At 47.0% G+C, this 27044-nt stretch overlaps 1 protein-coding gene and 1 non-coding gene across 2 annotated transcripts; one reads left to right on the top strand and one right to left on the bottom strand.

Moving 5' to 3' along the window:
• The first annotated feature begins 1155 nt into the window (after positions 1-1155).
• On the top strand, positions 1156-22730 carry ADTRP (androgen dependent TFPI regulating protein). Its single transcript, XM_060243001.1, has 6 exons — positions 1156-1337; positions 4672-4806; positions 8920-9021; positions 15844-15959; positions 19859-20010; positions 22359-22730. Exons 1-6 carry the CDS (start codon positions 1182-1184, stop codon positions 22403-22405), a joined length of 708 nt encoding a protein of 235 aa, XP_060098984.1. The 5' UTR covers positions 1156-1181; the 3' UTR covers positions 22406-22730.
• Positions 22731-26458: 3728 nt separating this feature from the next.
• Positions 26459-26533, bottom strand: TRNAT-GGU (transfer RNA threonine (anticodon GGU)). The gene has a single exon. It is a non-coding gene; the product is annotated as a tRNA-Thr (tRNA).
• Positions 26534-27044: the final 511 nt, after the last annotated feature.

The following is a 27044-nucleotide window of genomic DNA, read 5'->3' as shown; positions in this document are numbered from 1 at the left end:
ATTCCTCATTCTGACATTCTACCCCATTAAATTAAATGCCCCGTGGCGCAAAGTGGTAAAGCTGCAGTACTGCAGTCCGAGCTCTCTGCTCACGACCTGAGTTCAGCCCCGGCAGAAGCTGAATTCAGGAAGCTGGCTCAACGTCGATTCAGCCTTCCATTCTTCTGAGGTCGGTAAAATGAGGGCCCAGCTTGCTGGGGGGGGAAGTGTAGATGACTGGGGAAGGCAATGGCAAACCACCCTGTTCAAAAAGTCTGCCGTGAAAATGTCGTGATGCGACGTCACCCCAGAGTCGGAAACGACTGGTGCTTGCACAGGGGGACAACCTTCACCTTTTACTCAGATTCCCCCCCCCCCAAAAAAAAAAATCTCCAGGCATTCCCTGACATGGAGCTGGCAACCCCCCCCCCCCCAGTATGAAAAAGCACCCGTTCCTCGAAATTTACTTTTTAAAAAACCCAAGCCTGCAGTGCCTAGCTGAAGCCAAAGGTACCTGGCCCCAATGTTCCCTCTAAACTGTAGAGTCTTGTGAGCAGAAATCCTACTTTGTGAGCTACTCGCATTAAAGTTGTGAGTTTACTAGCCTTGAAGTTGCGAGCGACTGCATAAATCAGTTTGCTTTGGGGGCATTTTTCAAGACAAAAACGTGTGAGCCAGCGGCTAAAATACTATGACCTAGCTCACACTAACTCAGCTTAGAGGGAACACTGCCGGGCCCTCCCTTCTTCTTATCAGGCAAAGCTCACGTCTGGGGGTGGCTTTCATCTGTCATCTCCCACGAGGTTTGCCAAGGAAGTGAACTGCGCCGGGGAAAGGCAGAGCAACCAGGCTTGGGGAAAACCGGTTCACTCGGCCCGGGCCACCCGAGCCGCGCTGCAGTTATGCAAAACCCGCCACTCCCCGCAACCCTATAAAGCACCCAACCTTGCCGTCGCCGGGCCACTAATCTCCAGCTAATCTCGGGGCCAGCGTCGCAGCGCGCAGAAGGCGGCCCGGGTCCGGGAGCGCCGCGCGAAAGCCGAGGGGGAGGGAATAAAGGCGAAGGCCGCTCGGCGGCGCGGTCGCTCCAGGGCGGCGCCGGTTCCATGCCCGCGGCTCCGCTAGGGGCAAAGGCGGCGGCTCCGCGCGGGCAGCTTGCAGGGCACCGCCGGGGGAGAGGCGCGTGACGGCGAGCGCCAGCCATGCAGCCCTCGGGCGCCTTGTGGTGGCACGGCCTGGCTTTCGCCTGGTTCGCCTACGTCGCCGCCACCGCCTCCCGCATCGGCAAGAACGACGGCGCGCCTCCGGAACTCGATGCCCATGGCGGGCCCTGGAAGTTCCTCACCTTTCTCAACCTGGTAAGCAGCAGCAGCAACTCGGGGAGTCGTGCGGCCAGGGGCGTCGCGGTGCCCAAGAATGCAAGGGGCGGGGAGGGGCGGCTTTCTCCCGGGGAAGAGCGGGGATCTGTGGCTGGGAGCGGGAGGAACAACCCACAGCCCCCCCCCCCCCCACTCAGGCAGGCGGCTGCCCCGGAGCTGCAAGGCGGCTTCCGAATGTCTGGCGAGAAAGAAGCCGAGGGGGGAAGCAGAGGGCGCGTGCGCGCCAAAGAGCGAGAGAACGCCCCCAGCAGCAGAAGGGGGGGCTGGGCTCCCGTAGAGATCAGCGAGAAAAGACTTTAGGGCTAACTCTGCCCAATTTCCCGCTAGATCTTTAATCCTGGTTTAGCCCTGGCCCTAAACTGACATTCTGCACTAGAATCATAGAGTCGGTTTCTCTGATTCTAGGATAGAAGGTCAGACCAGTTTTGCACTAGAGCTTTCACCCTGCTTTAACTTTGTCCCCAAACGGACATTCTACACTAGAATCAGAGAAACCAACTTTAGGACTGTATGATTCTATGGTTTTAGTGTAAAATGTCAGCTTGGGGACAGAGTTAAACCAGGTTTAAAAGTCTAGTGTGAAACCGGTCTCAGTTTGGGGACAGGGCTAAACCAGAATTAAAGGTCTAGCGCGAAATTGGTCTGTCTCATTTTCCGAAAGCGATCAAATAAAGCAATCTAGTCGGTTGGCGAACTTTAGCACTGTCTGGTTTATTGCTTACATGCATGTTGGGTAGGATAGAAAGCTTTGTGAAGAGCCACTGTGCAAAGGGAAGTAACCCTCTGAAGAAACTAGGGCTAACTCTGTCTTATCTTCTGAAAGCGATCTAATAAACTAGTCGGTTGGCGAACTTTAGCACGGTCTGGTTGATTGCTTACATGCGCGTTAGGATAGCTTTGTTAAGAGACCCGCTGTGCAACTGCTCGCTGTGCAAAGGGAAGGAACCTGATCTGGAAGCGCTCAAATCAAACTGCTTGACGTCTGCCCTCTGAAACTACCCACAGTGGTATCCCAAGAAGTGTGCGTGCGCACGGAAACTTATCCCCCGAAAAAAACGTTTGTTGCTCTTAAAAAGTGCCACTGGACTCAGACTTTGTTCTGCCCAGGGCACTGTTTCCCAACCTATGGGCCCCTGCCCCAAAGCTAGTTGTGAAGCCTTTGGAAGTGGGCCCCTAGGAATTTACAGTTTTACTAAATTTTGCATGTCCTTTTTTTCTTTTCTTTTCAAGTGGGTTCCCATCAGTGTTTTCCTCGAAGCTGAGTTAGTGTGAGCTAGCTCACATTTTTTTAGCCTCTGGCTCACACATTTTTGTCTTAGCTCAGGAAAAATAGCCCCAGAGCACACTAATATAGGCAGTAGCTCACAACTTTAATGCCAGCAGCTCACAAAGTAGAATTTTGCTTGCAAAACTCCACAGCTTAGAGAGATCATTGGAATTTGGACTTGTGGATTGCTGTACCAAAAAGTCTGGGAACTGCTGGCCTATAGAATACATTCAACTGCTTTTTTTTGTGATGGTGGTGGGAGCTCAGTCTTCAAGGGTGTTAGCATGATACGGTTATTTTGCAACTAAAAGCTTTCTTTCATGAGACAAGGGATTTTTTTTGAGCAGGAACGCAGTCCCGGCTGGCTTGGCATCAGGGGGTGTAGTCTAATATGCAAATGAATTCCTGCTGGGCTTTTTCTACAAGAAAGCCCGATGCGAAACCATGGTGATGTCAGGGGGTGTGGCCTAATATGCAAACGAGTTACTGCTATGCTATAGCATTGTTTCTGCTACTTCAGACTGAAGTTTTCTTTCAGCTTAAGGAGACTTCTTCCAATTTAACTGACTTTTCCTGCACTGGAAGAGCTACTTAATTGGAAGACGTCTCCTTGTGTGTGTATAAAGTGCTGTCAAGTTGCAGTCAACTTATGGCCACTCCGTAGGTTTTCCAACTCACAAGATGAACAAAGGTGGTTTGACATTTACCGCCTCTGCATGATGACCTGGACATTCTTGGTGGTCTCCCACCCAGGTACTCACCTGGGCCAACCCCCCTTAGCTTCTGAGATCTGACAAGCAGGGCTTTTTTTTGAACAGGAACGCACAGGAACGCAGTTCCGGCTGGCGTGACATTGGTGTATGTCAGGGGTGGCCAATGGTAGCTCTCCAGATGTTTTTGCCTACAACTCCCATCAGCCCCAGCCATTGGCCATGCTGGCTGGGACTGATGGGAGTTGTAGGCAAAAAACATTTGGAGAGCTACCATCGGCCACCCCTGATTTGGCCTAATATGCAAACGAGTTCCTGCTGGGCTTTTTTGTAGAAAAAATAATGGTGTGAAATAATGGTGCCATCAAGGGAGTGTGGCCTAATATGCAAATGAGTTCCTGCTGGGCCTTTTCTTTTAAAAAGCCGTGTGAGATGATGGTGACATCAAGGGGTGTTGCCTAATATGCAAATGAGTTCCGGCTGGGCCTTTTCTCTTGAAAAAGACCTGTGTGGAATAATGGTGGCATCAATGGGTGTGGCCTAATATGCAAATGAGTTCCCGCTGAGTTTTTCCCCCTGCAAAAAAGCCCCGCGTGGAATAATGGTGACATCAATGGGTGTGGCCTAATATGCAAATGAGTTCCTGCTGACCTTTTTCTATAAAAAAGCCGTGTGTGAAATAATGGTGATATCAAGGGGATGTGACCTAATATGCAAATGAGTTCCTGCTGGGCTTTTTCTACAGAAAAAAGCCCTGCTGACAAGACTGGTCTACGCTTGGCCATCCAGGTCAAGGCAAGACTCTTTATCCCTGAGGAACTAATTTCATCCTAATGTAGAATGCATACCAATGGGAAAAATGTATGTATTTAAGTGAGTTTTATAATCTTTGCACATTAGATCTAAGTAGGGCTCTTTTTCTAGCGGGAGCTCCTCTGCGTATTAGGCCATACCCCCTGATGTAGCCAATCATCCTGGAGCTTACAGTAGGCCCTGTACTCTCTAAGCTCTTGAAGAATTGGCTACATCAGGGGTGTGTGGCCTAATATGCTGAGGAGCGCCTGCTAAAAAAAGAGCCCTGGGTCTAAGCAAAGCTACCTATTCTCCCCAATGTGTATTTTAGTCAATTAAACCAGGCAGTGTTAAAGTTTGCCATCCAAACTAATTTATTTAAACACTTTCAGTAAATAAGATAGATTTAGCCAGCAACCGTTTCCCATGTGCTGATTCATGGTTTGCCCCGAAAACGGCTCCCTAAAGTGCAAGAAGGGAGTTCACTGAGGCATATACAACTGAAACTGGATGAAGATGTGCTCATTACTTGTAATTAATTTAGGTTTTGCAGGCTACTTTGTTTGGTGTCTCCTTGCTGGGTGATGTGTTTGTGTTAATGAAGAAACGGAGAATTGCAAAGTTCGTGCTTCCCTTCAGAGACTTGCTCTTCGGATCCCTGGGTTTTCCTGCGTCTGTGGTAAGTTACAAGTAAACTGTCATCCTGACCACAGCGTGACCAGTATTTGCTGTAACGATTACAAAATGTTTATTTTTAGCCAGTGTTGATGGTTTAAGTAACATTAGGAAATAGTGTTGTAATTTAGGCTTTGTGGTGTAGTGGTTAAGAGCGGTGGACTATAACCCGGAAAACTGGGTTTGATTCCCCCCCTCCTCCTCCTCATGAAGCCAGCTGGGTGACCTCGGGCCAGCCACAGTCCTCTCAGAACTCTCCCGGCCCCATTTACCTCACAAAAGGACCTGTTGTGGAGAGAGGAAGGGAATATGATTGTAAGCCACTTTGGGGCTCCTTAAGGTAGAGAAAAGTGGGGTATCGAAATTTCTTCTTCTGCATTTGTATGTCAAGAAAGGTGACAAGCAGGGCTTTTTCTGAGCAGGAACGCACAGAAATGCAGTTCTGGCTGGCTTGGCATCAGGGGATGTGGCCTAATATTCAAATAGCCTTTTTCTAGAAAAAAGCCCCATGTGAAACAATGGTGATGTCAGAGGGTGTGGCCTAATATGAAAATGAGTTTTTGCTGGGTTTTTTCTATATAAAAAAGGCCCTGGTGACAAGAATGAGTAATTGCTTGTGCTCGCACATGAACATAGTTACCATGTAATTATTATTCTGATTACAAGCTGCTTCGCATGTTAAAACATGCAGCGCATCAGAGATATGAATGTATCTGCTTTCTCTTGCGTGCTATCACAGCCATAAAGAGAATTTATGTACACTCTCCTGCACTCATATCTGAAAATGTGCATTCAGCAGAAATGCACTTCTCTGACATGGGGCAGAAAGCAACTGTACTTATCCATCCAGTTCTTTCAATGAGGTGCAGAAATCAATGTTCCCTCTAAGCTGCAGAATCTTGTGAGCAAAAATTCTACTTTGTGAGCTACTGGCCTTAAAGTTGTGAGCAACTGCATAAATTATTGTGCTCTGGGGCTATTTTTCCCGAGCTAAGACAAAAATGTGTGAGGTGGAGGCTTAAAATCTGTGAGCTAGCTCACGCTAACTCAGCTTAGAGGGAACACTGGTGCAGATCCTGAAATGCTAGAAGAACCAACCCTTTTAAGTCAGCTTTGGGGCTAAAGGATTTACCCATAGCATTCTGGAAGTAGCTGCTGAACAAATAAAGTTGCTGAAGATGTATACGTTCCAACTGTTAAGCTTTGGCACTGGGCAGCGCTTCCCAGACGTTGTGGAATATGCTTGCAACGCAGTGGAGTTTCTTTCAATCTAATTTATTCGTGTTGCACTTTCATTTTCGCTATTGGAATAAGTGTTTGGTCTGAAAAGAAAACCCTACAGGGTCCCACCACTCGTGTTCTGAGCAGGCACTTGGGAGGGCCTCCATTCCCCATTTTGAAGCCCAAGAAAGGACCATCCTAAACATCTACAAGGCACTTTTGTGTGCTAGAAGTCTGCCTTTGCACTAACTTTTACTAACTAACACTAACCAAGGCATCACAAAATAGTGATCACAAGCTTCACCTGAGTGGATATTAAGAATCACACACTACCCTCCCCACAAAAAAGGTGACCCCATCTTTCATTGTTTCCAAAGGAATAAAGTCAAACCAGAGAATCTCTGCAATAGAAACAAGAATCATAGAGTTGGAAGGGACCTCCAGGGTCATCTAGTCCAAGAAGCAGAACCAGTGCAGCTTACAGAGTACCCAGTTCAGTACTCGGGAGCCACATGTGCCTCTTGCACACATATTGTGTATCTCTTGAAGCCCCCACTGCTCCATCAGCTGGCTTGGAGAAAACATTTGTCTCTTTAAATCATTTTGCCAAGCCAGCCAGCAGCTTGGAGAATGCACCTAAAATTAAAGTTGCTTTCTTTCCACCTCTCCCTCCCTACCTCCCTCATCTTCCTGCCTGCCTGCCTGCTCTCAAACATCTGACATGCATGTCTTGCGGCTCTCAAATATATGACATGTGGCTTTTATGTTAAGCGAGTTTGGCCACGCTTGACGTAGCATAATATTAACAAAGGTTTGCTATATTACTCTTAAATACATTGTTACCAAGAAGGACAGGGGTGAGAAGGTCTTGCAGCACCCTAACTACTGCTTTGCAAGATCTGGCTGAGCTGGATGCAAGGAAAGGGAAAGGGAAAGGGAGAGAGAAAGGTTGGACTATTGGAGAAAATGACTCGCAGGCTGGCAATTACTGCAGTAACTGTCAGTACAATCTGTTAAGGAAGTTTGCTTAGAGGAGGGAAGCTTAGCAGATCCTAAGCGCTTTTGGCTATGCTCAGACTTACCTGTGCCCCTAGTGGCTGCAGCTAGAACTGCATTTTAAAAGTAAAAGGGAAGACCTTTGGCTAGAGGCAGAGGACAACACTGGCTTCAAGGGCCTCCTTCAAAGGCCTTCCTTAAGGTGTGCCTGGGCCCCCTTGGTACACCACCGGAATGCTTTGCTCAGTGATGAATTCGAAGCAATCAGGTATGTCATTGCTTATTTATCAGAACTATTTGCAAAAGTCAGATAAACGGATTGGCAGTTTCAAGTCAATCTTATTAAGGCCAAATCGATCACCTCTACGTTTACTTCGAAGTTAACTCTATTCAAACACAATGCATGTGGCCATCGATCTCGTCAGATCTGGCAAGTACTGGGATGGAGGAGCTCCTCGAAATACCAGCAGTCGGGAGGCGGAGGCAGGCTTTATTCAGCGGCCTCCCTGAAGATCCTCCAGGCCCCCAATAGGGGTCAGTCACCAGAGGTCGCCATGACTTCCGGGTGTAAACACACATGCACATATAAAATTAATATATATATATGGGGAAGGGGGTCGTGAGCTATGCCAATTCCTGAGCTTATCTGAAATAGAAAAGTGGGGTAGAAGATGATGCAAGTCAGGGACATAGCCAGGATTTTAAAAGTCGGGGCTTTTTTAAAAGCCAGGGGGCACCCTTTTCCATCCACTGCAGGGCTTGCTGCTTCTCAGAAGGGGCAGGGGCAAAAGCTGGAGGATTTGAAAGTGGCCGGGTTTAGGCTGCCAACCCTAAAAGTTTGGAGTCAAGACGAGACTGCACCTTGCATGCAAGCAGGGGAGTTTCCCTCCACCTCCATCCATTCCCGCCCCCCTCCCCAGCCCATTCCACACAGCTTCCTTCGCCTCCTGCTCCTCCACTTACCCTCCTCCCCACCTGCTGCGTTTGCTTCTACAGTGCACTCTACCCTGCTAAGCTCTCCCAGCTCCAGCTGCTGCTGCTGACTCTTTGCCCGTTCAGCCATGGCAAAAAAAGAAAAAACAGGATGTGTCCCAAAGGGTCCCCTGGAAGAAGAAGACTGCAGATTTATACTCCGCCCTTCTCTCTGAATCAGAGACTCAGAGCGACTCACCATCTCCTATATCTTTTCCGCCCACAACAGACACCCTGTGAGGTGGGTGGGGCTGAGAGAGCTCTCCCAGAAGCTGCCCTTTCAAGGACAACTCTTGCGAGAGCTATGGCTGACCCAAGGCCATCCCAGCAGCTGCAAGTGGAAGGGTGGGTCGTCAAACCCGGTTCTCCCAGATAAGAGTCCACACACTTAACCACTGCACCAAACTGGCTCTCAGTGCCCCCACAGGCCCTTTGTGGCTACAGGCCTGCTGCAAGTTTTTAATGGCCATTTGGTTACGCTGCCTGAAGACAGATCTGAACAACTTGAGGATCTTCTTTCAGTGGAAATTCCAAATTGGGTGCTAAATCCATTTTCAGATACTGAGGAATTTGGGGTATTGGATGAAGAACGAACGAAGCTACAAAATGACACTGAGCTGAAGCTAAAGTTTAGCAAATTGTACTGAGAGTTTTGATTACAGAAGGAAATCTCTGAGTTTATGGAACCGAGGGATGGTGAGTTTGGGAGCCGCTGATCTAGAGCCATAATCCCCATTTGCCCATGGAAAAAGGCCTGCCTTATGTTTATTCCGCAGTATCCCATTCAGTGCATTTCCCACTTCTCTCTGCAATTTTGCTTGTCTCTTTTACTATCAAATGAATTACTGCGATCTCTCTGCTAAGGGTGACTGTTAGGTAAGTCCATCAGCCTTGCAAAAATGTCTTTTAAATTTTTTTTTTGTTTCAGTTTGTGTTCACATTCTTTTGGATGTTATACTTTTATGACCGGCAGCTGGTTTATCCCAAGTACCTTGACGCAGTCATCCCTGTGTGGCTGAATCATGCTATGGTGAGTAGAATCCTTTGCAATAAATGTTCCATGCAAGCGTGATTTTTCACAAATTGAAGAGAACGCTGTCCGGTCAATTAAGTACTTTCCCATCCCACTGATTTCAGTGGGAGCCTTCCCACTGAACTTAACAAGAAGTTGGCTTCGTTTTGGCTGGATTGTGGCCAGCCATCGCAGATCTCCTTTTGTTGCTTGCTGTTTTACTTGTTACTTCTTTAAGCATTCGCAGAACTGTTTGTAGAGACTGGGCTGCGTGAATTGGCCAAAGACGCCTTAAAGCGCACAGGGAAACGTCAGTGAATTATTGCCAGCCAAGTTTTAGTCAGTGGAAAGATGTGAAGTCATTAAATGGGGAGGTGGAGAGAAAAAACTTTCTAGGTTACTGCAGTGCAGACAAAAAAGAATGGAAACTTCTGTCGCTGTAAACAGAACGTTATACAATACAGAAGGGCCTGGGGATAACAAACGGATGCGTAACCCCTTTTTGAAATTAGTGAAAGTAGCTGAAGGTACGTCGAAGCAGGTCTACTGATTTGTGAATGTGTCATGAGGCATCAAAGGGAAGTGCTGGAGGATTGCTTTCGTGTTTCTATATTGTAGGGTTGCCAATTCCCAGATGGAAGCAGGGGATCCCCCAGTTTGGAGACCCTCCCCCTGCTTCAGGGTCATCAGAAAGCCGTGGTGGTGGAAATGTCTGCTGGGAACTCCATGATTCCTTATGGCGACCGATTCCCGTAGGGTATAATGGAGAATTGATCCGCAGGTTTCTGGGGCTCTGAGAGGGCTGTTTTTTGAGTTAGAGGAAACAAATTTTCAGCATAGCATACGATGCCTCTCCTTAAAATACCTTCCAAGTTTCAAAAGGATTGGACTAGGAGGTCCAATTCTATGAGCCCCAAAAGAAGGTGCCCCTAGTTCTAAGGGAGGGAAGGCATTTAAAAGGTGTGCAGTGTGATGGCCAGAACTCCCTTTGGAGTTCAGTTTTGCTTGTCACAACCTTGGTCCTGGCTCTACCCCAAAGTCTCTTGGCTCCACCCCCCCAAAGTCCCCAGATATTTCTTGAATTCATCCTGGCAACCCTACTGTACTGTCCTATACTGTTTGAAACTTCATTTTGAATTGCTTTCATTTGAAACAAGGAACATGTCAAAGCCACGGATACTTCCAGCCTTGCAGGAACTGTGAGTGTGTATGAAATGAATGACACCTCCTCTTGGGGATAGGTGGGAAGACAAGTTCGGGGCGAGACTGAGTCATAAGAGCCAGGATGAATGAAATAATCCCTCAGCCTAGATTCACTCATCATTCTGTGCACATCACAACATTGTACTGCTGGATCCAGCGCTGGACTGTGCTACAAAAATATCCTCTGTGCCATGAGAATTCCCACCAAGAAAACCTATTTGGCAGCTCTGCACAATCACTGCGCTTTCCCTCACGTTTTTTGCCTTGTGCTCTATGAAGCATTTACAGTCTGTCGTCCATCCTCACAACAACCCCGTGGAGCAGGTTAGACTGAAAGTGACTGACCCAAGGACACGCACTGAGCTTCTGTGGCAGAGTAGAGATTCAAACTTGGGGCTTTGCAGTCCTAATCCCTTGTACTCCACCGGCTGAAACATATCATAGACAAAAATTAGACATGCTGAGAGCAGGGTTTCCCAAACTTTCCTCCCCCGTGGCTTGGTTATTTTTACACTGCTCCTTCCTGACCCACTAACATTTGGGGGCGGAGCCAGGAGACTTTGGGGGTGGAGCCAGGAGACAGGAAATGATGTCTCCCCACCTGGCGGGGAGAGGGCAAATGCAGAAGATCTACCCCCCCCCCCCGCCATTTAAACACCCCACTTGGGTGTTTAAATGGGAAGGGAGGTCTGGGAACTGCCTTTACCATCTTCCCACCTTGCGGGGAGACTGCAAAGGCAGGTGATTTGCCTCTCCCCACATTTAAACACCCCATTGGGTGTTTAAATGGTGAGGGGAGCCCAGGAGCTTCCTTTGCCATCTCCCCGCGACTCGGTATTGAAAGGTCTGTGGCCCAGGGCTGGGTCACAACCCTGCAAATGGGAAACACTGGCTTAGAGCACTCTTCAGTCTACGCCTTATATTTAACACATGGGTACTTGCAGCCGTACTGCAGCTCTGAGTTCCCTTTGAGTAGGGTTTTTTTTTCTTGGTAGCAAAAGCCCAGCAGGAACTAGTTTGCATATTAGGCCACACCCCCTGATGGCAAGCCAGCTGGAACTGTGTTCCTGTGCGTTCCTGCTCAAAAAAAGCCCTGCCTCTGAGAATGTAGTTCTAAAGCTTCTCAGTGGCCTGTTTCAGATCAGGAATGTGACATAACTGGGAAAGATCCAGCCTTCCCTCCCCCTTCCACTTTCCCAACCTGAAATGTCTCATGGGGGGCATTATTTGCACTGTAGGCAGCCCCCAGGGTTGTTTTGGGTCTGGAAAATACTGCAAAGTTAAGAACATAAGAGAAGCCATGTTAGGTCAGGCCAGTGGCCCATCTTGTGGCCTATAGGAGGTTCAGCAGCAGGGCAGGAACTCTGGAAGCCCTCCCACTGTTGCCCCCCAAGCACCAAAAATACAGAGCATCACTGCTTCAGATGGAGTGTTCCATCTATATGTTGTGGCTAAATAGCCACTGGTGGACCTCTAGATTGAGGGAGGCTGGAGCCCCTGATCCATGTAGTCTTGATCCAAGTTGGGCCGCTGTGGTGTGTTAGAATAGAGTTCCCACAGATAACTCATCATGAGTCCCCATGGCAAACATGTGGTAGAACTGATGTGTGAGCTTGGGCCTAAGAAGAAGAAGAGTTGGATTTATACTCCATCCTTCACTCAGAGTCTCAGTGCAGCTTACAATCTTCTTCCCTTCCTCTCCCCAGAACAGACACCCTGTGAGGTAGGTGGGCCTGAGAGAGCTCTCAGAGAACTGCTTTTGAAAGAATAGCTCTGTGAGAACTGTGGCTGACCCAAGATCACCCAGCAGCTGCATGAAGAGGAGTGCAGAATCAAACCCGCTTCTCCCACTTAACTGCTACACCAAATTGGCTCTTATGCTCCCTCACCTAGGTAGGTAGCTGCGTTGGTCTGAAGCAATAGCGTAAAGTTAGAGTCCAGCAGCATCTTTAAGACCAACAAAACTTTATTCAACGTACGTGTGCACACACACACTTCTTCAGATACAACGAAATGGAAGAAAAACATTCATGTCCCACCCTGTCTATAAATTTGAATCTTTTTCTTCCATTTCGTAGTATCTGAAGAAGTGTGCTTGCCCACGAAACTCATACCTTGAATAAAACTTTGTTGGCCTTAAAGGCACCACTGGACTCTAACTTTATTCCCTCACCCAGCCAGAGAACTCAATCTTTGTTGTAGTCAGTCTCAGCTGAATCAGCTTTAGCCACCTCACCACAGCCTCCAAACCCTCGACCACGTTTCCTGGGGCAGTGTCCATCAGCATACTGATGGTGAGGGGGGGGGGGATGTTAAATCACATTGGGGAGAGGATAGCTCTCTGAGGGGTATGGAGAGGAAACCTTCTCTCCCAACACCACTCTAGAACTCCCTGATCTCTTCCTCTAGTGGTCGATTTGATATTACATCCCTGTATGTCCGGCATAAAAAGCTACACGCTAAATCTACAGGGAAATATCCCAGTCATACCATGATGTAATATCAAATCGACCACTAGAGGTAGCAAACGTGAGGAAAAGAGGGGGAAAAACCCTCAAGGCAATAGGGACATCCAAATGATGAAAATGAGAATGTGGAAGAGCCTTTCATCAGATGGCATTTTTAACCGGGGGGGGGGGGGGAGAAAAATGGGATGTGCCAAGTCATGATCTTAAGCTTTGTCTTGTGAGTATCCTTGAGTGGAATGCTAGCCATGCAGATTTAGCAAATTGGTGGCATCTGAGAAGGAGAAGCAAAACGAGGAGGCATCCTGCTGAAGATACTAAAACCAGCAGTTCTTCAAGTGGCTCTCTGGTCAGAGGCAGAGCACACAGGGTCCTTAAAAGGCTGAGGTCACTGTATAAAGAATGCTAGAGATCAGTTTTAGATGGTGCCAGGGCTCTTTTTGTAGCATTTGCCTATTAGGCCACACACCCCTAGCCAGTCCTCCAAGAGCGTACAGGGCTTTTAGTACAAGCCTACTGTAAGCTCCAGGAGGATTGGCCACATCAGTGGGGTGTAGCCTAATATGCAAAGGAGATCCTACTACAAAAAAAGCGTTGGATGGTGCACAACATAAAAAGTCCATGGGCACCAGACTGGGTAGAATGATCCAATGTTCATTCAGAGAGGGGCTTTTTATACATTTTTGCTTAAAAAACAGCAAGTATACTTTTTTGCTAAGAATAGCGAATATACACTTTTGCTAAAAAAAAAAAATAGCATGAAACCTTTTGTGCTCAGTATCCTGCCATCCCTGTTAAGGCAGTAGACTAATAAGCTGTCTTCTAAAAGCAAAGCTTTTAATTAAACAGCAACGATAAATACCGTAAATCAAACAAAGGGCTAATAGTGCAAAACTCAAAGAGAAAAAAGGCCTCCTTGTGAAGTCAGAGTAAAATTCCTCATGTGTTTGGCCTACTGAAAGGCAGTTGACTACATAGGATGACTGTTCTGATCAGCAACAGGAGTTTGTTTGGGGCGGGGGGGAACCCTGAGAATGAGCTGCTTTCCTTCCCCTTCTGTTTTCCCTTTTGTTTTCCTTTGTCAGTTTTACTTATTGCAAGTGAAACTGAAAAGAAAACTGTTAATGGAAAATACAAGAATGAGTCACACAGTTCCCAGCCCTTTTTTTGCCAACCGAGTTTGGTGTCAATCCAGGCCTGATTATTAAGATTTGCTTTTTTAAAACACTAATTTTTAAAATTTGCTTAAAGCGCCAAGCTTGCCTTTTATTTGAATGAATGCTAGATTAAACAATACACTGTAGTGGAAACAGTTTAATTGCCCTCTAACGGCTCACGGTGTGTGGTACGACTGCAGCCATTTTAGAAACAGCTATGAGCAGGGACCGTTTTCCTGAGGAGAAAACGAAATGCATTTAAAGGGCTTTCAGCTAGTTTTAAATTGTGGTATATGGTCCATTACTAATGATTTCACTACAGTCCACTTTCCATTGTCTAGCAAAAAAAAAAGAAGGGGAATTCATTTGGAGAGCTAATTGAAAGCCATTGGCAAACGGGAAGCTTTTGCAATGAGTGGTCAGCCATGCAACACTTGGATATTTTGCTTTATCAACATGAATCACCACTAACTCATTTATTCTCGCGAAGTGCATTGTTCTCACACTATTAGTTGCTATGAATGGGAAACGTGGAAGCATAGGCAGGCTTAAGCAAGATGCCTAAGATTAGGGTTCCCAGACCCCACTTGGGGGCAGGGGATCCCCCAGTTTGGAGGCCCTCCCCCCACTTCAGATTTATCAAAAAGTGTGTGTGTGGGGAGAAAATGTCTACTGAGCACTCGATTATTCTCTATGGAGACCAATTCTCATAGGGTATAATGGAGAATTGATCCATTGGTATCTGAGCTTGGAGGAGGGCTGTTTTTTGAGGTACCCATGTCATATTTTCAGCATAGCATCTGGTGTGTCTCCTCAAAATACCCTCCCCCCAAGTTTCAAAAAGATTGGACCAGGGGGTCCAATTCTATGAACCCCAAAAGAAGGTGCCCTATCCTTTGTTATTCCAAATAGAGGAAAGGCATTTAAAAGAAGCATGGTCCCTTTAAGTGTGATGGCCAGAACTTCCTTTGGAGTTCAATTGCGCTTGCTTCTGGTTTCACCCCCAAAGTCCCCATATATTTATTGAGCCGGACCTCGCAACCCTGTCTGAAATCGTTGGCTGGCCTGGCTCGATCACTTCAGGACCTGTGGTAAAAAAAACCCCTTTCATTTCATAGCTAATGTATACAAGCATCTCAGAAGCAATGCAGCTGCCAGATCAAAGGGAATCTAAGGGTGCAGTACTTTCTCCTATTCTCTATCGAAGTAATACATACTGGAAAGGCCAGTATAATCTGTTGCAACAAGACAGAACAAAACAGAAGTGTCTGCCTTTGCTTCAATAGCAATCATTCCTGATACTGCCATGAGAGTGTGAGGGGGAAAGCACCACCCCACCCCACTTACTGTAGTTTTTTTGTAGAAAAAGCCCTCTATGAAACAATGGTGACATCAGGGGGTGTGGTCTAATATGCAAATGAGTTCCTGCTGAGCTTTCTCTACAAAAAAAAGCCCAGGCAAAAAGAAAATGTGTAGTATACCATTCAACATCTATCTTTTTTTTTTTTCTTTTGGCCTTCATTTCCCATCTAAGTAAGGTTGCCAGGTCTGTGTTGGAAAAAACCTGGAGACTTTGGGGACAGATCCGGGAGAGGGTGGGGTTTGGGGAGAGGAGGGGCCTCTGCATGGTACAATATCCTTCAAAGCAGCCATTTTCTCCAGGGGAGCTGATCTCTTCCAGCTGGAGATCGTTTGTAAAAGCGGGAGATCTCCAGGCGCCACCTGAAGGCTGGCAACCCTACATCTAAGAGAAAACAAACCCAAACAATCTTACCCTAGAAATGGGAACCTATCATCTTAGCCTGTAGCGCAACAAACACATTCAGCCAGTTTCTGAGCTGTTTCTGGGCTTCCATGAACTTCCCCATCTGTTTACCATCAGCCAGCCCAGTGCTGGTGCAGAAATACCGGGCAGGAGACGTTGACAAGTTTTTGTAAATGATTTCATAGGAGCAGCAAGCAGGGACTTCACCATGACTACAGTTCCATGTGACACATTGTCTCTTCCTTTCCAGCACTCTTCAATATTTCCATTTGCCTTGATAGAACTCTGCTTTATTCCTCATCGTTATCCATCGAAGGAGAAAAGACTGGGTTTGTTAGGAATTGGCTGCTTGGCCTATATCTCTTGGTAAGCGTTTTCTTTAAACAGAACAAATCTTTATCACATGTTCCTTTGGCCTCTGTCTTCAACAGGCAAGAAGCCAGAAGGGAATTCCTTCTCCCACTAAGTTATTGCATACAGTCATGTAGTCCTTAGCTGGAAACGGCTCTCTTCTCAAACAAAAGAAATCCCAATTGTTGAAACCATAATGCGCTTCTGATCTGACTTTGGTAGCAGCTTTGGCACTCTTGAACGGCCACTTTATGTGGCTGTATGGGAGCGCTTCTGGAGCTTAATGAAATCCTGAACTTAATGAGATTACATGTGCTGCTTATCAAAATTCCTTTCCTGTGTACCAGTTCTCCTTTGTTACTGGAGTGCTGGGAGCAGCTCTTGTCTACGGTCGTACTGTGGTGACCTTCAGACTGACCTCTGAGCTTCCCTCAGAATCCTTGCTTAAAAGAGGCCACGGTCCAGAAGGAACATATGCCCCATTTACCAGGGACAGGCTCTGTTTTCTCTCTCCATGATGAGTCACAGTCTGTTTGCCTTTGGGTTGTTGTGGTTTTTTTGCTTTTTGCTGGTGCCTTGTTAAAATTTGGCCAGTGTGAGCTGCTAGTGCCAGTTTGGTGTAGTGGTTAAGTGTGCGGACTTATCTGGGAGAACCGGGTTTGATTCCCCACTCCTCCGCTTGCACCTGCTGGAATGGTCTTGGGTCAGCCATAGCTCTCGTAGGAGTTGTCCTTGAAAGGGCAGTTGTTGTGAGAGCCCTCTCAGCCCCACCCACCTCACAGGGTGTCTGTTGTCAGGGAGGGAGATAAAGGAGATTGTGAGCCTCTCTGAGACACGGAGTGGAGGGCGGAATATAGATCCAATGTCGTCTTCTTCTAGTGACATCGTCAGCTAGGGTTCTGCTCTCCCCAATTAAATTTTGAGAGGGAAAAGGATCTCGCCATTTCATGCAAATTCGTGCAAGACCTAGGCACTATACAACAATGTACAGCTTCAGACACTGCAGCCACTGAGATTTTTATCTGCTGAAAACAGTTGTTTTTCCAGGTGGATCTTGAGGCAGCATGAGAGATTGGATCAAGTGCTGGATCAAGGTCTTGGAGGCCCAAATTTGAATTGCCATGTTTAGGATTTTTTTAAAAGAAAAAGGCCAGCAGGAACTAATTTGCATATTGGGCCACACCCTTTGATGTCACCATTGTTTTGCGCAGGGCTTTTGTGGAAAAGCCCAGCGGGAACTAATTTGCATATTAGGCCACACTCATGGATGTCACCATTGTTTTGCACAGGGCTTTTTTGTAGAAAGCCCAGCAGGAACTCATTTGCATATTAGGCCACACCCCTTGGTGGCACCATTGTTCCACACAGGGGGGGTTGCAGGAAAAGGCCAGCAGGAACTCATTTGCATATTAGGCCAAACCCCCTGACACCAAGCCAGCTGGAACTGCGTTCCTGGGCATTCCTGCTCAAGAAAAGCCCTGCTTGCGCTGCTGTGGAAGCTTATCTCAGTCTAGCCTACTTTACAAGATTGTCATGACAATAAAATAGAGGGTGGGGGAAATGGTGTCATAAGCAGCTTTGGGTCCCCATTGGGCAGGAAAGCTGGATATAAAATAAATACATAACCTCCCCACCAAAAAAACACAAAAAACTGGTGGTAGAAGATGGGCTCTTTGGCCTCTCCAATCTAGAATCAGAATTCTGGGTTTAAGCCACATTCTGGAAGTTGCTAGGCTTGCATATGCTTTGTGCTTATACTAGGCTTCCCAAATCCCCCGCTTTTCCTGGTGACCCCCGATTTGATGCCTTCTTCTCCCGCTAGCCAAAACTCTGGAAAGCGGGAGGGAATGGCGGCCCTTCCCACCCAGCCCCGATCTCAGCACCTTTTCCTTGCCCTGCCCTTCCCACCCAGCCCCGATCGCAGCAGCCTTTCTTCAGTTTTCCCAGGCTGCTTCCGGTCCCAGTCAGCTGGCTGGCGGGGGAGGGGGGGGAGAGAAGGAGCCCCACCTGCAAAGGACCATGTGCCTTTGCACCTCCAGAGGCTTGACTTGAAAGGCTTCTATTTAAAATGGTGTGTCTGTGTGTGTTTCTGTGAAGAAGCTGGCAGCAAATGGTGAGTTGAGAGGCTGATCCGCTGCTTCAGACTGGCCAGAAAGGGGGGGGGGGGGGAGAGGGAAACGTCTTCATTATTTCCTATGTGATCGATTCTCATAGGGTATAATGGGGAATTGTTCTGGAGGTTTCGGGGGCTCTGGGGGAGCTGTTTTTTGAGGTAGAGGCATCAAATTTTCAATATAGTATCTAGTGCCTCTTCCCAAAGTACCCCCCAAGTTTCAAAACGATTGGACCAGGGGGTCCAATTCTATGAGCCCCAAAAGAAGGTGCCTCTATCCTTCATTATTTCCTATGGAAGAAAGACATTTAAAAAGGTGTGCTGTCCCTTTAAATGTGATGGCCAGAACTCTCTTGGAGTTCAATTATGCTTGTCACACCCTTGTTCCTGGCTCCACCCCCAGTGTCTCCTGGCTCCACCCCCAAAGTCTCCTGGCTCCACCCCCAAAGTCCCCAGATATTTCTTGAATTGGACTTGGCAACCCTAGCTTATACCCTTTACTGGGAACCATGGCCTACACTCATAAATGCCTTCATTTGTAAGCTGGCTTTTTGTCTAAGCAACCTGAGGAATTCCCGCCTTCGGTGGGGTTCTTGCACTCTGCTGCATAAATAAGCCACTTTCCTGGGCCGCAAACACGTATTCAAGCAAGCTGTAAAATTCATACATTGAATAATTTTAAACCCTCGCCTGGCAACCTGGATTTATATTCTTGAATGATTCAGGTGGGTAGCCATGCTGATTTGAAGCAACAGACAAAAAGCTTGAGTCCAGTGGCACCTTTAAGACCAACAAAGTGTAATTCTGGGTATAATATGGCCAGCCATTACAAATCTCCTTTGTGCTGATCCAAAGATATTTCCATATATCATGACATATCAGCATATGAGAAAAGACATCGACAGAAACAAAACACATCGAAGCATTTATTGGAACTTCTTTTGACCAGCACAAGCACTTTTGCACCTCCTCGTTTGAGAGGCTGGAAGTTGGAGAGTTTGAACCTTCTTGCTTGAAAGGTTAAAGTCTGGATGAACCTTCTGCAAAGCAATTTGAAACAGAAGGAACTTTATGCATTTGTAAGGACCATATAATATTATTTTGTATTTTCACCAACTTTATATTTCCTGGGCAATTGACTTGTATATCACTGCATATGAGTTTTCACAAATATTATCATGGTTTATGAGTTATTTATATTCATGGCTCTTTTGTTTTTGGTAGCCACCTCATACCGTCAATCTCTCTTGTGTGTAGCCTCCAGGTGGGGCCTGGAGATCTCCCCATTTTACAATTGATCTCCAGCTGGCTCCCTTGGAGAAAATATTAATAAGTCACTCCCCTGGAGAAAATGGCTGCTTTGAAGAGTAGACTCTATGGCACTCTACCATGCTGAGGCTCCTCCCCTCTCCAAACCCCATCTTCTCCTGGCTTCACTCCCCCCCAAAGTCTCCAGGTCTTTTCCAACATGGATCTGGCAACCCTAATGCCCACTGAGATGCCTACAGGCATTAATGCACATTCCCCTTCCCTTAGCAAATGAACATAGGAAGCTTCAACGTATGAAAACACTTCAACATATGAAGCTGCCTTATACTGAGTCAGACCCTCGGTCAATCAAAGTCAGTATTATCTACTCAGATTGGCAGGGGCTCTCCAGGAGATTGAACCTGGGACCTTCTGCTTACCAAGCAGATGCTCTACCATTGAGCCACCGTCCCTCCCATTTGTCATGTTGAACAGCCTGGTCTAGTCATCAGAATGCAGACTTGTTTTTATAAGATATTCTCTCCTTGCCTAGGATTCTGCACATTTACCAGATATCTGGGAAGTGGGTTTATCCTGTCTTCCATGCCCTGAACCAACTGGGCATTGCAGCTTTTTTCCTTGGCGCCTTCGGAGTCCTCGTACTTTACAGTCACATGGGAGCATTTCTCTGCCGCATGATTTGGGGTAAGTCTGTCCTAGCCTGGAAGTTGTCAAAGGTTCCTGCAGTGGTTTTGCTTTTTTGGCGGGGTATATCAGGAGACCTCATGCCCAGGAGAGGGGTGGAGCTCACTGACTCTCTTCCCTGCCTGATCACCTGGGGATGATTTCTACTCTTTCATAAGTGTCCAAGTAAGTGGTTAACTGGTCTGAGTTAGACCCCCCTTGCTGTTTTCTTTTCATATGTCAGATGAATTTGTTAGCACATTTACTTACCATGATAAAACATGTTTTTTTCACTGGGGAGGGAGGGAATCATATTAATATTTTTTATGCTCAGTGTTTGAAGACTGAATAAAACCTTAAAGATAGAAATAGTACAGGGCTTTTATATTTTATCGGGGCTCCCCCCCGGAAAAAGCCCAACAGGAACTAATTTGCATATTAGGCCACACCCCCTGACACCAAACCAGCTGGAACTGGGTTCCTGTTTTTAAAAAAGCCCTATGTTTTATTTATTTAAACATTTGTACCCCGCTTTTCTTTCTGAATGGACCCAAAGCAGCTTACAACTATAAAGAATACAATATAAACCAACTATGAGCCTGAGTCGCTGTAAGAACTTCTGTCAGGAGAAAGGACCGAGACTAGTCCTGCTGGAGAACTTGATTACCGAGGACAAGTTGGGCTGTGGGATAGCACAGAGGCTGGTTCAGCTTGTAATGTGTGGGTTTTAAAGGTACTTTAACTCCAGAGATACAGGAGAAAATAAATAAATAAGACCCATCTTTAAAAACCCATCTTTTTTTCCTCCTCTAAAAGCACTAATAATTGGGTTAGGGGCGAACTAACAAGTAAAGCCACGCAGATGTCATGGGTTAAATCCCCACTTGGCCTCAAATCCAAACCAGGGGCACATACCCAAAATTTGCCTAAGGATGAACAGTCATCTGCGGTCTCTGTCATGCTGGGGTGTGCCGTGAAATGATGGGGGGGGGCGGGGAATGTAAATAACTGCCAAAGACTAACAAACAAATCTATGGGTATAAATATTGTAGCGTGGGGTCTAGATCCCAGTAGGTAAGATGATCTGTTACTGCAGTTTGTGGGGCCAGGCCCAGGTTTTGAGGGGCCCTTGGCAGGCAGTGCCCAGGGGCCCCCTTAGCCCACCACGAGGACACCCCTCATGTCCTCCTTTCCACCCCCACACCTGTATTTCCCCCACTTTCCAGCCCTCCCTCTGCCAGTGCTCAGGTACTGCACCACCTTCCCCCCCCCCCAAACACCCCTGGCCACTGGATGCGGCTAGAAGTGCTGCTTCTATTGCCATCAGGGGTCCTATCAGGGTAGAGCAGCTACATGCCCTTCTTCAGTGACTCAGAAAACCAGTACAGACAGGTAGCAAGGACAGGCCTGGGGCTAGGGGTTCTAGTGCCCCAGGCCCCCCCCACCTTCCAAGGGATCTATTCATGCGTGCAAAGCGCGTGCAGCCCGATAACATCACTGGAAGTGAGGTCATCAGGCAGCAGGAAGCCCTGTGCCCAGCCCTTCAAAGGGAGCTGGAAAGACCTCTTTCCGGCTCTCTCTGAAGCAGAAAAGGGCCGGGCATGAGGCAGGCCATGCTGTGCCTAGATGGCAGTGGATGCGCTCAGAGTGCACTCGCTGCCACGTCCCCCCGACTTTGCCGAGGCTCAGGCAGCCTCGGTGAGATCTGGAACGCAGCGGGCACGGCGTGTGAAGAGAGGGGGCATTTCCTGGCACCCCTAGGCCAGGTGGCGTTCCAGGCTGCCACCTCCTTGGCCGACTCCCATGCGCCAGCCCTGAGCAAGGAAAGTGTGTGGGGGGGATGTCAGAAGCAATGGGCCCCATCAGAAGTCCTGAGCCCTGGTAGCTGCCCCACCAGAGGGTATGTTAATACAGGCCCTGCTGACCAGTGATACAGTGGCTCAGTGATAGATTACAAGATTAGTATGCTGAAGATCCCAAATTCACTCCCCGATATCTCCTGTTAAGGGGCTGAGGTAGACATTTCATGATCCAAGACCTTCAGCTGCCTCCACTAATCATAACAAATATTTCCTTGAAAATCTGCCTCAGTTCAAAGCAGTTTAACAGGCCTTTGCCTGTTGATGAGTGTTCACTTCAAAGTTATTCTGAGAAGGTAAAGGCCACATCCCCAAATTACTCGCAAGCAAGCCCTGAGGCGCCAAGCTTTGTTCATCTTCTGGTTTGGCAGCTGGGGTAAGGGAGAGCAACTAGTTGCCAGTTGCTGATGCATAAGTTAATATTCTGAGTGGTATCAAAGCTAAATCGCTTTATATTTTAATCTTTTTTTTAACATTAAACAAGACTCTGCCTTCTTTGCATTTGCACAGGTGACACAGTAGTAATATTTGACACTTCCAAGAAGAAAAGCAAATGAGACTTCCACGGATGCCAGAACGAGCCCTGCTGATATCCTGGAACTAGAGACGGAGAACAAGAAGACATCTCTGCGTGAAACCTATCCCCAAACCCTGCTTAACAGTCAAGTTTCTTCACAAGATTCCGGATAGATACAACACCAGATGCTGGAAAACACCTTGATGCATGGATTGCCTATAGTTGTGTGGCTGGGGCAGAAACTGTTTTGGTGGGGCAGCTGGGCAGAATTCAGGAGGGATGTCACAGGATGTGGCCTGTGACTCCAAGGGAGGTATTCCTCTGCTTCAAGAGGAGTCTTCTGCTGCTATAAAAAACTCACTCAATGCCTCTTGTGCCTGTGTGGACCAACTACAACTATCAGTCTGTGCCAAGACATGGAAGTTCCCAGGTCTGTAGCAACCCTTCAGGATAGACCACACTCTCTCTGTCGCATCTGCCATTCATAAACAGCTTTGGGCATGGAAAGAAAGTCCCAGTTTGCACTGAGGGGGGCCAGAAGGCTCAGTGTACTTGTACAACCGTGGGGGTGCTTTAGGAACCAGATTTCCCAGAGTGCTGTGCAAACTTAAGAGGCACGGTGCGCACAGGGCTTTAAGTCTGCTGCCACTTGGCCAGTAGAGCATGGATCCTCCCCATCGTCACCTTGACCATTACAGCAAAAATCAGCTGAAGGTGGGGGGGAGAGGATGATAGAACCCAAGCCGTATGGGGTAGGGTCGGGGGCCACTGAAGGCTTGGGGGCAGAGGGTCCGGAAAGCATGGGTGACTGAAGTAAGCCTTGGCGGTCCCGGGAGTTTGGAATATAACAAGCTTGTCTGGTTACATATCTCCAGGGCTTTTTTTTTGTAGCAGGAACTCCTTTGCATATTAGGCCCACACCCCTGATGTAGCCAATACTCCAAGAGCTTACAGGGCTCTTAGTACAGGGTCTACTGTAAGCTCCAAGGGGATTGGCTACATCAGGGGGTGTGGCCTTACATGCAGAAGAGTTCCTGCTACAAAAAAGCCCTAACTTTAAATCGACTCCCCACTGGACCAAAAGGATTCAATATCTTTACATTAATCTTTCACACTAACATAGGAGGGAGGGAAATTGCTAGTAAGAAATGGACAGTGTCCTGACTCATGGACGAAGCATTCATTAATTAGCATTCACTGTTTTCAATGTAGTTGCAGCAATATGTATTAATATGCATTAGGGTGGGTTTTTAAAAAAAAAAAAAAATAAGTAGCAGGATTCCTGACAGTCACATGGTTTCTTCTTTCAGCTTTCAGATATGGTAATCCTTGAGTCAGAATAATCTAATTGTGACAACTCCATGAATGAGCTGACAAAGTATATAATTTACAGCATGGCTTAGCATAACTTCTCCCTGCCACATTTTATGTGCAGTGACTAACCTCACCTGCTTGTTTGTTTGCCATTAGCCTTTGGGCTTAAAGTACTGGAAAGATGCTTTTGAAAGGGAAAAGGAGATGTGAACACAACAGAGTGTCCTTCAGAGAGACATCATTAGGGATAGGCACAAACTGAAGATTCTGGTTCAGTTCGGGATAGCCCCCGAACTGAGACGAAAATGCCCCGAACTGAACTGGCCGGTTCATATCTCCTTTTCTCCCTTCCGTGGCTTGCAGTGGCTGGGAGAAAGTGTGTGTGTGGGGGGGGTGCCCAGGAAGGATTAGCAGCCATTTAACCCTAACAGCTGATGGGCAGATCCAATGGCTTGCAGCCATTGAAACCTAACAGCTGATGGGCAGATCCACTCCACTGTTAGGTTTTAATGGCTAGCAGCTGTTTCAGCCTAACATCTGGGCAGGTTCACCTGCCAGCTGTTAGGCTGAAATGGCTCACAGGCATTTCACTGGTCCATTTTGCCCCCCCCCCCCTCACTTGGCTGACAAAAGTCCAGTAAATGTTCGGGGAAGGCACCTTCACCAAAAATTGGTTTGTGCTGAATTTTAGTTGTGAACCAGTTCGTGCCCATTCCTAGTCGTCATTCTTCAATTTAACATTGCCACATTAAAAGGTATCAGTTTGGCTCTCTTCATCAGCATGAATGGGCCTTCTGCTACACATACTTAACTGGGGATTTAGAATGGAGCTTTAGTACTTCTGAGTGGTCCAGTATCTCTCTTTGTTCTTGGCCATACCACACCTGTCTGTAGGGTTACCAGCTCTGAGTTGAGAGATTTTAGGGGTGAAGCCTGAGGAGATTTTAGGGGTGGAGCCTGAGGAAGGAGGGATTTCAGTGAAGTATAATGCCGTAGAGACCATCTTCCAAGGTGGCCATTTTCTTCAGGTGAACTGATCTCTGTCTCTTGAAGATCAGTTATAATCTCAGGAAATCTCCACTCATGACACCACTTGGAGGTTGAAAACAACCATTAGGAGAGTCACAGACAGAGGATAAAGCAACATAACAAAACCATGACTAACCAAAAATACCACCATATAGTATAACAATGAATTTTATACATTTAGACTTCCACACCTGTTTACAACCACAACTTCAGTATTTCAATTCATAAATTCCTTAAAGTCCATCCGAACTCCAGACTCGAAAATCCAAACTCCAGACTTGAAAGATAGAAAGTGCTTGTAGTAGAAAGTGCTTGTAGGGCTCACATGTCCATTCTTCCTATGGGTAAGGAACCTCTCATGCCCCCTCCGGTGGAGATGCCAGCCTCAGTAATCCTCCATTTCAAAGAGTTTTTATCAAGGAGTGGTCAAGATGAAATCCAGAACTCCAACACTTCCAGATTGCATTCAGGCATTACAAGCATCAATTCTTCAGAGTTTTGAAGTTTTGGGTTGAAGTTGTGGTTATAAACAGGTGTGGAAGTCTAAATATATAAGATTCATTAAGAGAGCCAGTTTGGTGTAGTGGTTAAGTGCGCAAACTCTTATCCGGGAGAACCGGGTTTGATTCCCTACTCCTCCACTTGCAGTGGCTGGAATGGCCTTGGGTTAGCCATAGCTCTCGCAGAAGTTGTCCTTGAAAGGGCAGGTTCTGGAAGAGCTCTCTCAGCCCCACCTACTTCACAGGGTGTCTGTTGTGAGTGAGGGGGAAGGTAAAGGAGATTGTGACTGCTCTGAAACTCTGAAATTCAGAGTATAGGGCGGGATATAAATCCAATATCTTCTTCATTATACTATATACGGTGCCATTTTGGGTTAGTCACAGTTTTGGTCTGTTGTTTTACCACTTGGAGGTTGGAAACCCTACCTGTCAGAATTGTGGTTGGGAGAAAAGGAATTCGGAGGCCACAGAAGTTTTGAGTTTGGGGGCCGATGCATGCTGCTGCAGGCTGTTAGCTGGACTAGAAACACTCAGTGGGCTGCTACTTTGGGGGAATCTGGGATAGGATCGGTGGCTTCACTGTCCGGTTTTAGGAGACTGTTTGCTTTCGGGAGGCTCTGCTTGTGTAACAGTAAATAAAACATCTATTACAAAAAAGATACCGTAAGCCTCTCGTGATCTCTCATCCAAAGGAAGCTTAAGCCTTCCAGTGCTGCCCCTAGAAGCACTGTCCTCTTGGGGGAGAGAGAATACTTAACAATATTGATCGTTGAATTTGCTGTGTATTTTCTATTGCGTCAATATATAAAGAGAGAGACATCCTGATCCAGCAGTCAGCTTGGGGCAAGGGAATGGCGTCTGTACAAACAAAGAAAGCCTTTTTCTTTAACTGCAGTGGGGAGAGAAAGTCAGAGAACACATACTTTTGGATTCTATGTGTTAGCTCTGTCCCTTCAAGCCAATGGAGCTTCTTGCATGCGTAGGAGCTCTTTCACGATGTGTGTGTGGGTCTCTGTGTTAGGGGGGTGGTCTGTTGCATTCACACCTGTATAAATGGAGATATTGATCATGGGCATGATCGATCCAAAGCTAAATGCTCAAATTCATTTGAACATATGAACATATGAAGCCGCTTTATACTGAATCAGACCCTGGGTCCATCAAAGTCAGTATTGTCTTCTCAGACTGGCAGCTCTCCAGGGTCTCAAGCTGAGGTTTTTCACACCTATTTGGCTGGACCCTTTTTTAGTTGGAGATGCCAGGAATTGAACCTGGGACCTTCTGCTTACCAAGCAGATGCTCTACCACTGAGCCACAGTCCCTCCCCATTGTTTGACTTTACCAGGACGGTTTAAAGGTTGCCCTCGGCTTCCTCTGTGAAATCGACAACAGACTCATAAGCGCATATGCATAGAAGGGAGGATGCTTAAGGGGTTTGTGGGAAGGGGAGAATTATAAGGCGCAAACCAGCTTTGAACTCCCTGTTTACGGCACTTTTACAGAAAGCTTTGCCAATTCTTAACGCACTGAGTAGCGACCACACAGTGCCCCAGGGGTGTTGGGCTAGGCAATGCCTGGTGTACAAAGGAGATGGAGGCCCTGCAGTGAGTCAGTAAGAAGACAGATAGGATAGTGAGGTTAGCGCTTTCTCTCCTGTTAAGTGTCAATACTTGTCTGACTCCAGATTGCTACTCTGAGGGTAATTTCCCCCTTCTCAGAAATTCCCCATCGGAGGCACTTTCGCACATGCCAAATAACACCATTTCAATCCATTTCAGCGACCGTTTGCAGTGGATTTTTGCCATTTCATATAGTAAAATCCAATTGTGAAGTGCA

This window comes from Heteronotia binoei, chromosome 7, assembly GCF_032191835.1.
Source record: "Heteronotia binoei isolate CCM8104 ecotype False Entrance Well chromosome 7, APGP_CSIRO_Hbin_v1, whole genome shotgun sequence".
Lineage (NCBI taxonomy): Eukaryota > Metazoa > Chordata > Lepidosauria > Squamata > Gekkonidae > Heteronotia > Heteronotia binoei.
Note: the sequence above shows the minus strand (reverse complement) of the source record. Positions and strands in the feature narration are given on the sequence as shown.

What these genes read in the sequence shown, in the direction of transcription:
- ADTRP (XM_060243001.1), top strand. Translation starts at nt 1,182, where the DNA reads ATGCAGCCCTCGGGCGCCTTGTGGTGGCACGGCCTGGCTTTCGCCTGG. An exon ending in TCCTCACCTTTCTCAACCTG is followed by an intron (nt 1,338 to 4,671) that starts GTAAGCAGCAGC and finishes TAATTAATTTAG; the next exon opens with GTTTTGCAGGCTACTTTGTT. An exon ending in TGCTTGGCCTATATCTCTTG is followed by an intron (nt 15,960 to 19,858) that starts GTAAGCGTTTTC and finishes CTCCTTGCCTAG; the next exon opens with GATTCTGCACATTTACCAGA.